This window comes from Ochlerotatus camptorhynchus, unplaced genomic scaffold (assembly GCF_037179485.1).
Source record: "Ochlerotatus camptorhynchus isolate MF236.1 unplaced genomic scaffold, CSIRO-AGI_Acam_v1.1 ptg000361l, whole genome shotgun sequence".
Lineage (NCBI taxonomy): Eukaryota > Metazoa > Arthropoda > Insecta > Diptera > Culicidae > Ochlerotatus > Ochlerotatus camptorhynchus.
In genome coordinates, this window is record NW_027040849.1 from 14,371,980 (window position 1) to 14,384,965 (window position 12,986).

General features: G+C 40.1%; 2 protein-coding genes across 2 annotated transcripts in view; one reads left to right on the forward strand and one right to left on the reverse strand.

Annotated features, from left to right (window-relative positions):
• The window catches only part of LOC135709443 (roundabout homolog 1-like), a 380,698-nt gene that overhangs the window by 162,955 nt on the left and 204,757 nt on the right, over positions 1–12,986 (reverse strand). The window lies entirely within an intron of this gene.
• Positions 1,193–3,148, forward strand: LOC135709551 (uncharacterized). Its single transcript, XM_065231943.1, has 3 exons — positions 1,193–1,372; positions 1,445–2,285; positions 2,348–3,148. Exons 1-3 carry the CDS (start codon positions 1,290–1,292, stop codon positions 3,146–3,148), a joined length of 1,725 nt encoding a protein of 574 aa, XP_065088015.1. The 5' UTR covers positions 1,193–1,289.

Sequence of the window (12,986 nt, forward strand, 5' to 3'; positions counted from 1 at the left end):
GTGATGTTGTTGCTATTGATAGAAGCGAGATTATAGCTGGAGAACTCAGCTATTACGAAGGTTGGTTACTCCTCGCATGTCGTCGCATACGTAATCCACGCGAGGCGAAGGTGCCTTCTGGAGCTGGATGAGCCAACCGACGAATCTGTTTCGTTTCCATCGGACTTGCCACTTGCAGTTTTGTGATCCACTTCGCCGCTAGCAGGGGGCTGTCGACTTGTAGAGGGAGTCAATGACCCGCTGTCCAATGATTGAACCGAAGCCGAGGTAGTGGCTAACATCGGGAAATGTTCATCGGTGAGGACTGGTGTTGGTAACAACTTCTGTTGTTTTCCCTGGGGGTTTTTTTTTTTCGGCGGCAGCATGCTGACCAAATTGGCGGAGTGTGAGTTGGTTTGGTTCGCACCGGGTGCGACCGAGATGTTTTTATGACAGGTGGGCAGGAACTCACGGTCTCCCAGCGTTGGTGAGTTCTTTGCCGTTAATGTTCACGAAAAGTTCACTATTTAGCCAGACAGAAATTCAAAACAAAAATTTGTATGGGCGGATTTGGACAGTTTTTGACCTGTTTTATGCAATCGGAAAGTGTATGCTGGTCACACATGCTGTGCCAAACTGATTTCCTACGCAATTAATCAATCTTTGATGTGAATTTCGCTAATAAACACGAGGTGCATTTCTTATACCAAACCTAGCCATAACAAAATGGGCATAGTTTATTTTAGTAAACAAACTAACACTTCTTCCTACTGTGTCACCTATGTATTAAGCGCCTAGGTCGGGGCTCATCTGCTTTGCGGCATCGGCGTACGATTTCTGCACGAGCAGTTTATTATTTTCCACGCAGGTCACTTCGATATGGATGTATTCGCGGCAGTGTCCAAAAACTATAAGAAACACTATTCTTTTCAATTTCATTTTCACCCGCTGTTATATTATAACCAAGGGGGGGGAGGTGGCTGTCAAATACGAACAATCGTCGCCTACCTCGCATAACCTCGTAGCGCATAACTTGTTCCAAACGTAAACAAGCCATAAGAAACCTACAGCGTTTGTTTACGTTTGGAACCAGTTTCATACAAGATGATCAGTAGGCTGATTTGACAGCACGTCCCCCCAGATTATAACTGGAACATATTTTCTTGAAAATGACCTGGCACCGCTGCATACAATGATACGCTATCATATCGTTATCGTTACTTCTAAAAACCCTATCCCTATCGGTATACCTATCAGCTGCAGTTGAGTGCGACCTGAATCATTTTGTTTATAGTCAGCAGCCGTGGACGATGGGCATTCGTCATTTGGACACATTCATCCGTCAGACGGTTCCGGACGGTTGTTTCAAAGTGAATATTGAAAATGAAATCCGGTAAGATAGATTTCTGTCGGCAGCTGCAGCACTCGAGCAACATGTTGATAATTTATTTGTTTATTCTAACAGGGAGTACTACAAAGCAGCTACGGAGGGCAAACCCCTTCCATCCCCCATCATCGTCATTGATGTGATGTCTTTGTATGTGCCCTTGAGTAGGTTGGATGCAGAATCACGGCTGTTTGGAGGGCGATTGTATTTGGCATACTTAATTATAAATCATTTCTTTTCCAAACTGAAAGCCCTCGGAGTGGAGCTGCAGTTTTTCGTCGATGGCACAGTGCCGAGCTTCAAGCTCAAAACCTGGTGCGAGCGAAGGAATGCGAATTATAAGAAAATGATTGACATTTACGATGCAGTTGATAAAGGCACTGATGTCGAAACGATCGCGACTGAGATTGGCTCCTTTGTGAACGAGTATGCAATGGAATATCTCGCTAAAAAACACGGCACCTTATCAGTGTCGATTTTAAAAGAGTGTGATCAGGAATTGGCTACCTTTGCACGGAAAAACAATGCGTTAGCGATCATTGCAGACGACTCGGATTTTTTGATCTATGAAGGAAATTGGCGTTATTGGTCATCCAGAGATATTGATATCGTCACATTGGAAACGATGGAATATAACCGTCCGGCGTTGGTTGAACACTTGGAATTGAGCTTTGCGCAGATGCCATTGTTTGCGACTCTCAGTGGAAACGATATTGTGAAATTTGAGGAACTTCTACCCTTTCACTCCAGTCTGGGCCAGTACAGTCGCAAGTTCTATAATGTGGCAAAATTTGTACGGCAACAACCAATTGGCTTACCGTATCCTATAGATCTGCATCTTGTTCTAAATCAAGCGTTTGGGGTGCACGACGAGCAAATGAAAACACGCTTCCAGCAGAGCTTAGGCTTCTACAGAACGGTAGGTTTCTAACAGGAATTATCAAACACGTGTATTGACCAGTTGCCTTCATTCTGTTTCAGAATGGCATCACTTCAAATCCCATCCCGAGCAATGACCCAATCCTTGACATTCTTTTGAATCATCCTTTCATGTATCAAATTTGGTACAAGCAACCTTATCCGGTATTGCTCGGATTTACCGACTTACGTCCGAAAGATTTGGGACAGCAGCTGCCGGAGCTCATCCTCCAAATACTGCTACGCTCAGCTGGAATCATCCTGTACCATCGTTTGAAACGGCGCAGATACTACGCTTTTCCTTTCGTGTTCAAACTTGATCACGAATCCGATTATGTGCAACAGAGCTTTCCTGTTCAATTTCCAACCCACATCGAAGTACCAACTCTTGTCGACCTGCACTCCGGAGATCAAACCAACATTCCGCGCGACCTGGACATAAAACTAAAGCTTCTCAGCTGGATCGTATCGGACAGCTTAGACTATGAACGAGTGAAATCGGTAAGATGGCCGTACGTTGCTACCGTCCTCACGCTTTACCTTCTCATGGAGAAAGGACTAATTGAATTGTTCGAAGCCGATCTGTTGCTGCAGGTAGCGCACGACGTAGTGTCGACATCGTACGATTCGAGGGCATTGGAAATTCCAAACAAGGTGGAAAGTCGCCCATTTCGGTTGGTTTTCTTCTACAAGAATATGTATAGATTCATTGCTGATGCCATCGGCTGGGTCGGTTTGAAAATTGGTGGTAGTGATGTACTATTCGACGGAGTGCTCTTCCACAGCCGCTATGCAGAATGGGCCAAGGAAGGCGGGGGTGATTTGAAGGATATCGAGCAGTGGCGTATTTATGCGAAGATTTGAAGTTTATTTAATAATTAGATACGTTTGATAATTACAGATTTGAAGTAGTCTCTGCAATGGAGCTCATTTATCCGAAGGCAATTAAAGCAATTAATTCTAATTGATCAAATGCTTAATTCATTCGTTAAACATCCTGTCTGTACGTATCCGTCAACATTTTATTTTGCACAACTAGATTAACAACTAAAAACACTGTGTAACACGACTTTCAATAACATATTTGAAATTCTTATGCTCTCCTGAATTAAAGTCTAAAATAAATCATTTCTCTAACACGTCACGCTTTTTAGATACCACTCTCTTTATCATCGTGTTGCAAGCTGCTCTGCGTGATTGCCTAATTATTAGAACAACCGTAAGACGGGGTGACATTGGGCCAAAATTGACAAAAGTTTATTGAAGCAACTATCTTGAATATTCAGAAAACCATAACTAGAATATGTTCCTTGAACTCTTGTTGTAAAGTGTAGATAACATAAACCAGTTGTTTTATTTAAATAGTGCTGTAAAGTTAAGTGACATAAATAGTAGAAAAAACACGTTTTTAAAAATGTCCACAGACAAACAAAAGTTTGAACACACTTTTATGTGGATAGATGAGAGTTACACGCATACATACGAAGTACATTGTGAGCATAACCAAGTGTACTTCTAATAGCTACGTTACTCTTACATATTTTAAGAAATTTTATCCATTTTTTTTGTTTTGGCTCAATGTCACCCAACATAAGATTTTTCATTTTTTGACGTAGGACTACGTCTTTGATTTATATATGGGGTACACTTTGTGAAAACTGAAAATGGAACATGTAACAAATTAAGAAAGATTTTGAACGTTAATAACTCAGCTGCCCCTGGTCCAATTTCAATAATTTTATCACCAATCGATCAGAAATATGGCTACGCATCGATAACAATGCTTCTGAATGTTGATTTTCAACAAGAAACTATTGAAAAACTGGTAAATGTCCGGCATTGTCCAAAAGTGTCGAATTAGCTAACAAATCCACCAATTACCTACATGCATATGCTGCTTCCCAAGCACAGTCGTCAGAGAGTAGTAGGTAGACGAAACAAGTCGAAGTGGCATTCGCCTCCGATCCTCAGGCGCGTGCGAATAGAGAGGATGGAATTGCGTAATATTTTGCACACTCTTCGCCATATTCAGAACCAAACGCAAATTCTTCAAGATAACCACCATCCGTCGTCTGGCTCGCCGTGGCGGTGTCTGACGTCGGTCTGATTTACGAGGTGTGCTGAAGGTGTTCCTGAAAAATGAGATCCGTGATGCTGTCACCTACACTAAACACGTCAAGCGTAAGCGGCCATGGATGTCATCTACGTTTTGAAGTGACAGAGACGCACTTGTTTGGTTTCGGAGGTTAAATCATCACCAACTTTGGCAACAAAACGGCTCTTTTCAGGGCCACCAAGCTTATTACAGTGAAGAGTAGGAATAGAATTCATCTGCCTGTTTGTCCATATTCAGAACCAACGATCACACAAAATGCTCATGTAATCAAACTGGAAGCAGGGGTACAAATTATTTTGATCAACCTTGATCAACTTTGAATCGCCACGGCCGGATATTGTCGATGGAAGAAGCAACAATCTAGCATCTAATTCGACGAAGACGGCAGGAAACATTTGTGAAGCCGAGTTATTTACGAAAGAGAGAGTCGATGAAGAGAATCGATCAATGTAGATAGGACTTATTGAAAATTGACGCGAGATTTGTTTCCGTAATGAGCTCCAATGCTACCGACGCCAGAGAGGCCGCTCCCACACCTGGATCCTACCAATCGACACATCAACTCAACCGGGGACCAGCGGCTTTACTTCTCGAAGGAAGGCGTGATCAGAGATGTTATGCCTTAGAACATGCCGGTGGCGCCGACTGAGATTGGACTCAGGTCTGCTGGGGTGAGAGGTAATCACGCTAACCTCCGGCGCCGATATCTTTCAAGGTGATATCACGGCGAATGAGATCGACCCAAATTTGAGTTTAGTTATCTCAGTAGTAAGAAATAAAGTGCAGGAGCTCATCGATGAGTAAATTTGCCTCATGTTTTCCCAGGATTTTTCAGGGAAAAATTCCCGAATTTGAGAAAAGTAAAGATTGGATTCACTCAGTCTATTGGTACTACTCCGAAACTGAATAAAATTTTCGTCTCATTTTCTGCAGATTTTTTAGAGTTGGTTGGAAATGCTAACATGAAGCTTTAGTGTGATGATTTATTAGCTAGAGAATGATCTTTAGAAGAATGTAGGTGGATAGTTCCGTTAGAGTACGGCAGTATGAAAATTGAATAGAAGTTGAAAATGAGCGAAGGGCCATTAAAGCGACAGTTTTTCAAGATGACGCACATTTTTGCCTAGCCCGTACGATGTACGCGGGGACTTGAAGTATGTCTCCAAGTCCACAGGCAAAAATGTGCGTCCCTCTTGTTGCTCATAAACTGACTGCGGCTGTGGAATAGTTCTAGCGACGTTTTCATCACTACCTGAAGCCCCACGTTTGCGAGAGCATTTCCAGTCGATGGTGTGTTATAATGCAGTTCTTCTTTACCCAACTATTGTGTTGCTCCTCTCGTCATGACCAACGTGATCATCTCAGAGAGAAAGCAGTAGGGTGGTTGTTGCGTGCTGTACCATCATCAGCATTGTTGACGGCTACTCCCGCCTTGAGTTGTTACATTCAAAGTGTTTTTTATGTTACTTCATACGCGAAGCTTATTACTTCATGTGGTGAAAGGCGGCCATTTTCTGCTGGAACGAATGGTTGGAAGTATAGGGGATAACTCTTTTGGTGCTTGTTGGTTTCCTGTAAATTTCGTATTCAAGCGAGGAAGATGATGACGATTCCCTGATGACTAGAAGATCGAGAAATGCGAGTTTCCCGTCTTTTTCTACCTCGTGAGTGAATTTGATATCCTTATGAATTCTGTTGATCTCATCTAAAATTTGTGGAAGGGCTTCCCGTTTAACTACGCTGAAGATATCGTCAACAAACCTCCACCAACGGTTTGGTAATAGTCCTTTCTCCTTCAGGATTGTCTCCAAGTTGGCCATGAAAAGTTCACACAAGAAGGGGGATAGGGGGTTTCCCATTGGGGCTCCTTTCGTCTGCTTGTAGAAGTTACCTCGGAAAGAGAAGTAGTTCTCTTCCATACAAAGGCGGGTCAGCTTAAGGTACGTCCGAACCTTGTTTCTCCATGCTGCATCCTCTCGTTGTGTTAATAGCCAGTCCTCCAAATGGTTGATTGCTTCCTTGACCGGTACGCTGGGAAAAAGAGCTGTGACGTCGAAAGATACCATAATCTCGTCCTCGTTGATGTCTCCTGAAGATTGTAGTTGCTGGGTGAACTCCTGGGTGTTACTAACTGCTTTACTCTGGAACTGATTCGGCATACTCTGGAACTCTTTGACTAGCCACTTCGCTAGTTTGTGGGTGGGGGAACCAACTGCAGACACGATCTCTCGCATTTCATTTCCTGGTTTGTGGACTTTGGGAAGACCTTTGATCCTGGGTAGAATGGGATTGGGTTCCCGTATAACGGGAAACTCGCATTTCTCGATCTTCTAGTCATCAGGGAATCGTCATCATCTTCCTCGCTTGAATACGAAATTTACAGGAAACCAACAAGCACCAAAAGAGTTATCCCCTATACTTCCAACCATTCGTTCCAGCAGAAAATGGCCGCCTTTCACCACATGATTCACCGAATGCAGACTCTTCCACTCAGCGATACAGGAAAGGTTAAGGAATTACAGTACATCTTCGAAACAGCAAGACTCAACGGATACAATGAGACCACAATCCAGGCAATCATCGATAAAAAAGCGAGAATTCTACAAAGGAGATTATTTACAACCCTCACCACAGCACCTGAACCATTGAAACGAGTGTCCGTTCCATTTGATCAAGATATTACTTGTAAACTAAGACCACAGTTAAAACAATTCGGATTAGATTTAGTTTTCACCAGTAGACATAACCAGTTGAAATCATTGTTAGGATCCATTAAAGACCCAGTTAATGTTTTAGGTAAAGCAGGTGTATATAAAATAAGCTGTAATCATTGTAACAAAGTATATGTAGGACAAACCAAGAGAACTTTAGCAACTAGATTTAAAGAACATATAGCGGAGGTTAATAAGGCCAAAAAGCAAGAAGAAAAGGGCCTAACATATGATTTCAAATCAAAGGTTGCAGAACACATATTCACAGAGGACCACCAACTATCGACGGAGGACATAACGATTTTACGAACCGTATCTACACCATGGAAATTGGATGTTGCAGAAAGCCTCGAGATCAACAAACAACGTAATTCAACTTTACTCAACAGGGATCAAGGAAACGGACACACATGGCTTTTCAAGTTACTACCTAGGACACATCACTGTCAAGGATAAGCAAATAAAGTAGTGGAATTAAATGGAAAATACTAATCCTTCTCTCTCTCATTATACAGGTATTCCACTAAGACGCCCACATTCATCAGGATTAATAATTCTTGCTTTTGTTCCTATCAATGCCCCTAAAACATTCTCCTACACATTCACATAGAGTTCACCTCAGCATTCACTTAATGTTCTGCTGAAATTCCCAAGAAATTATCCAAGGAATAAAATTTTAGATCTGCTAGGAAATCCCAAAACTCCTTTGGAATGCTGCTCCTATGGGATTCTCCTTTGAATTATCTAAAAAAATCACCAGAATATCCTCGGAAAACTTCTCAAAATCCCCTTAAAATTTTGCATTATTATTCTCAGAATTCTAACTGAATATATTCCGTAAATACCTTTGAATTTTGCTCCTTTCCTTAGAATTCAACTCACAACTATGAAATTCTCAACTAAGAAATTACTTCTAGCTTTTCTTAGATTTCTTCCCAAAACTTGTCAGAAACCGGTCAGAAATTTGTCAGAGTTCCTTTGAGAATTAAGAAGAATATTTTCGTCTCGAGATCACAATTAGCGCTAATCGCGGATGGTTTTCCGTGGCAGCAAATTGTGAATAGAAACAGTATTTTTGTGAGGAAGAATTGAATCTCGCGCCCTCGCTTCGGGCTGGGATAGAGGTTTCAAATCTGACTCACTAGTCAACGTCCGCTGCGGTGGAAACTTTCGTGAATATTGTCTTCGCTAATCGGCATTGGTCCTGGTGTTGAAGATAATATTTCGTTTCGTGGTAGGTTTTGTGTGAGCTCGTTCAGTGTTATAGTCGACTACACTGAGTAGAAGCCATCCACAACAACATTATACTTTTTCAAATTTTTGTTTGCCATATTGAGGTTTTCTTGTACATAGTAGTAGTTTATTAGCTTTAGGTTGCTTCAACTACGTTTAAAAGAAATTTTCGCTGGAGACTGGAGATGAAAGACGCTGATAGTCAGTGGCAGGCAGGATCTGTAATAGAACCTGTACTGTAAAAAGAGACCCCGAAAATTCAAACAAATGCAGGTCGAACATCCTTTTCTCTTAATTGAGTACTAATTTGAAACGTTTTCTGATTGATTCAGGCGGCCTACGAAAATTTAGTTGGCTATTGCCATCTTCATTTCAATGCCAATCAAATGTTCGTACTTCTAGTGGAGAATGATGTAACGAGCATATACGTCGTTATCTATTATATTTTGTTTGTCGTATTAATCCATCGATGTGAAATAGTATTTGTTAACTACTTAAATAATTTATTACCGCTAGAGATACATGTATGAACTTGGCTAATTTATATTCACCCGATTAGAGTTCATGGTATTCATTTAGTTCACCAGTAACAGGCGCTGGGTTGCTCGATTGTCGCGTAGCTACCGCGAACGTCGACCCGTTGGAAATCCTTTCAAGATGTGTTGACCTTTTCCTAATTTCTCTCTCATCCTGGTTTTGGGTCGAAGTTGGTTGAGGGATTGAAATCGTTCTTTGGAAAGAGATGCAAAAAATGCGCGCAATGAAACTAATGGGAGCGTGAGAGCAATTTTCGGTATCACGAATTTTAACTTCGTGATTTCCGGTAGCGAAGATTCCAATATCGCGGTTAATCTGAGGATCTTCAAACTTTGAACTGATCGCCTTGTCTAGATTGCGTCGTTGATGTTCGCTCCGGGTAGTTTGAAGCTGACGGTGGGGTCAGAAATGGCCACGGATGGTTCGGTGTGGTGTGTTAGGCGTCTATCGGTCACTGCCACGAATCTACATTCGGAAAATAACCGTTGCACCACGCACGTGTAACCACAAAATTACTCCAAGCAAATTGCACGTTCAATTTTACCTGACACCAAATCACAACACGATAACACACCAGCTGAGACAAAAGCACACACTTCTCACTTCTACGCTACGAAAAACTAACGAAAGGATTTTTGGTTAATTAAAGCTACACTACTCTAAACCAAGGTTGCAAAGACTCATTTCAGCTAAAACAATGTTTTTCTGAATTATGAAATAATTAGATGCCATGATCAAATTTTGAATTGGTAGGATACAAGAAGAGGTTGCAAAGAATGTGTTTGACATATTAAACCTGTTTATTTCACTTCATGAGAGTCACAATCAGCGATTTTTCACAAACTCACTCACTCACTCACTCACTCACTCAGCGATCAGCAAATCGCTGATTGTGACTCATAGAAAGCAAAATTTACAGGTTTTATGTTTCCAACGCATACTTTGTAACCTCTTCTTGTAAGTTACAAGTAAAACATGCCATCATACCATCTTTTGGTTTTATTATTCCGAAAAACATTATTTTAGCTGAAATGAGTCTTTGCAACCTTGCTCTAAACAGGTATCATGTCACCTTTTGGAAAACACCACGGCACGAGAACTCCTGCCTCTTCCCTTGTAACAGGTCAGCCCATTCCCAAAATTTGGGCGGGAAGAATTTGGCTGACTGAAATGGTTCGAGTGCAAGAACATGCAACGAACCCAAAAATGCAACTACTAGGAGCGTGTGATCAACTGTCGGCCAGTAACAAGTTTGACTAGCACGGCGATTCTCATCACAGGTTAGCCGTCTCGTTTTCCCTCGGGCCAAAACGTATGAAATTAGAGAGTCACTCGGCGGTCGACAGAAGTAGACCACTATTAATGTGTGTCACGCGATCGTCTGTTCACTCGGCAGCAACCATTGTGTGGTCCTCCTCATTGTTCTTCATCAGCAGTTCTTTCAGTCGATGCGTCGTCGACTTTGGAAAGCAACCGTTTCGTGATGAATGTGTGAGTGCTGATCACGTTTTGCGTTGGAAGCACTCTGACCCCCGTTGGCGAATTTGCCATACAATGAAACCACTGGAAGCGGCTCCCGTTCTGCTGGAGGAGGCTTATTGGATAGTGGAAGATAAAATGTGTATTGTGTTGTACCCTTGGACTATAGTTTTAAGATGTATTGTAAAGTAAACAAAAATCCTCGGCTCTGTAAAGTTAATTCGGTTGAGCCTTATCAAATAAATTAATAAGCAAAAAAACCATCCTTCCCTCGGATAAGGAGCTTCTATCGGTGGCGAAAGACCGTTTTTCCAGACCACCACCTCCTTATCGACCAACATTAACGTTTCAGAGAGGTCCGACTCTGAACGCCCATCCAGCTGATGACGAACATTGCCCATCTACAAGTTTTAAGATTTTGAATGACGTTCTGTGCGATCAAACTTTCGAAAACTTAAGAAAAATTGTGGGATCTTACGGGAAGACCAAAGAAGCATAAGAAATCGAGGTAACTTTCAAAAAATATTAAAGACAGGCATTGGCGTAGCTAGAAAATTTTACTGGAAGGGGCCTAGGTGGGGCCTGTGGCATTTTGTTTGTTTTGTTAAACTACGCTTAAATTGAAACTCTTGAACTGCTATTCAATCAAAAGGTGTCAAGGCTATTTATTATATTATTTTCCTGTTGGTAACATTTCCACGTGGCCTATTATGACGAGTCTTGCCATTATTTTAATGTTGAAGCATTAAATATTATTATATTTATTTCAAAACAAGTATTTTGTTCAGATCTCATAAGGATTTTAATGATCTCAAACTTAAGAAAATTCTCATGTTAGGTAATTCTGCGAGTTAGATCAATTTATGAATTTTGTAACTAGACTTTTTTCAGATCTTCTATATTCAATCATTAAAAAATTACATTCATAGGTACTAAAATTAAATTGAAGGAAATTCAATTTAAAATTATAAAATATATACCTTTTTTTGAAACATGGTACATGGAATAAATTTCAATCATTTAGGACTGCAGTGTTCACTCGGCTGTCGACAAAAGCAGGCCACTCTAGATGTTTGCCACGTGATCGTCTGTTTTCTCGGCAGCAACCATTGTGTGGTCCTCCTCATTGTTCTTCATCAGCAGTTCTTTCAGTTGATGCGTCGTCAACTTTGGAAAGCAACCGTTTAGTGACGAGTGTGTGAGTGTTGACAACGTTTTGCGTCCATTGCTGCAATGGAAGCGCTTTGCCCCACGATGGTCTAACTGCCATACAATGAAACCACTGGAAGCGGATCCAGTTCTGGAGGAGGAGGCTTTTTGGATAGCGGAAGATAAAGTGTTTATTGTGTTGTACCTTTTGACTATAGTTTTAAGATATATTGTATAGTGACCAAGAATCCTTGGCTCTGTAAAGTTAATTCGGTTGAGCCTTATCAAATAAATTAATGAACAAAAAAAAATCATTTAGGACTTGGAATTTTTTACAAAATATATGTCAATGAATAAGTCTCAAAATTCTGAAAGTTAAAATGAAAATACCGATTGTAAGTACAAATTCTTCAAATTCAAATGTATATAAAAGTTGGCGAAATTTGATCAATTATCATAATTTTAAGACTAATTTAAAATAGCAAGCTAATTCCTAGGCCGTTATTTCTTAAAAATTGTAGTACATTAATATTAAAGAAAAATTAATTGAACATTTTAATAATTATTCCATGTTTCACTGAATCGAACATTGAAGTTTCATTAAAACGCCAGGACCAAATGTTTGTCAATATAGAAAAATACCAAATAATCAAAAGTTTCGAGAATTCCAAACTTGTATGATTGTGCCTTTGTTTCTAATTAGATATTATTTTGTTTCTTTCTACAACAGCTTATTAGGATATTTTAATTTTTAATTTGAAATGGAATTAGTTTTGGTTGAACCCATTTATTATTTGTTCGTAGTTTCTTAGCCATGCAAACAATCCTGGAGTGTTAATTCTTGACAAAATAACTAAATCACCAGGGTAAGGGTCTAACCTATAGAAAATGTACAAATATGTTCATTAAATCTAGATTCATCATTCAAGATTCCATCAGAATCAACAAGCTGGAAAAACCTACAGTCTTGTAAGAATATTTGAATTTTCAAACAATTGGAGATGCTCAGAACTTGATCAACCTGAAGGCTTGGAAAAATATCCAGAGAATTTTACTAATATTCTCGTCTATATGGAGATATATTAAATATTTATTTTTATTTTTTTAATATAATGTCTTGGAAGAATGTCTGAAAGAATATCTGTATTTTATGCAGTGTTTCCTGGACATCTACAAAACTCCATAAAGTTTTACAAAATTTCTTCAACTTCTATGATTTCCCTGAATTTATTCCAAATTCCAAATTTTTATTCTACGAAATCTGAACATCTTTGAACTTCTGAAAAGACCCCATCATCTAGAAATATTCTTAAAACATCTGGAAAGTTCCTTGAAATTTAACGAAGTTCCCAAAACTTCCAAGAAGTTCATTGAGCTTTTTTTTAAAGAAAGATCTCTAACAAAATGCAGTGAAGCTCCTGAAGATCTTAGAAGATTGTTTATCGTATGGAATTTCTTGAAATTATACTTAATTTTC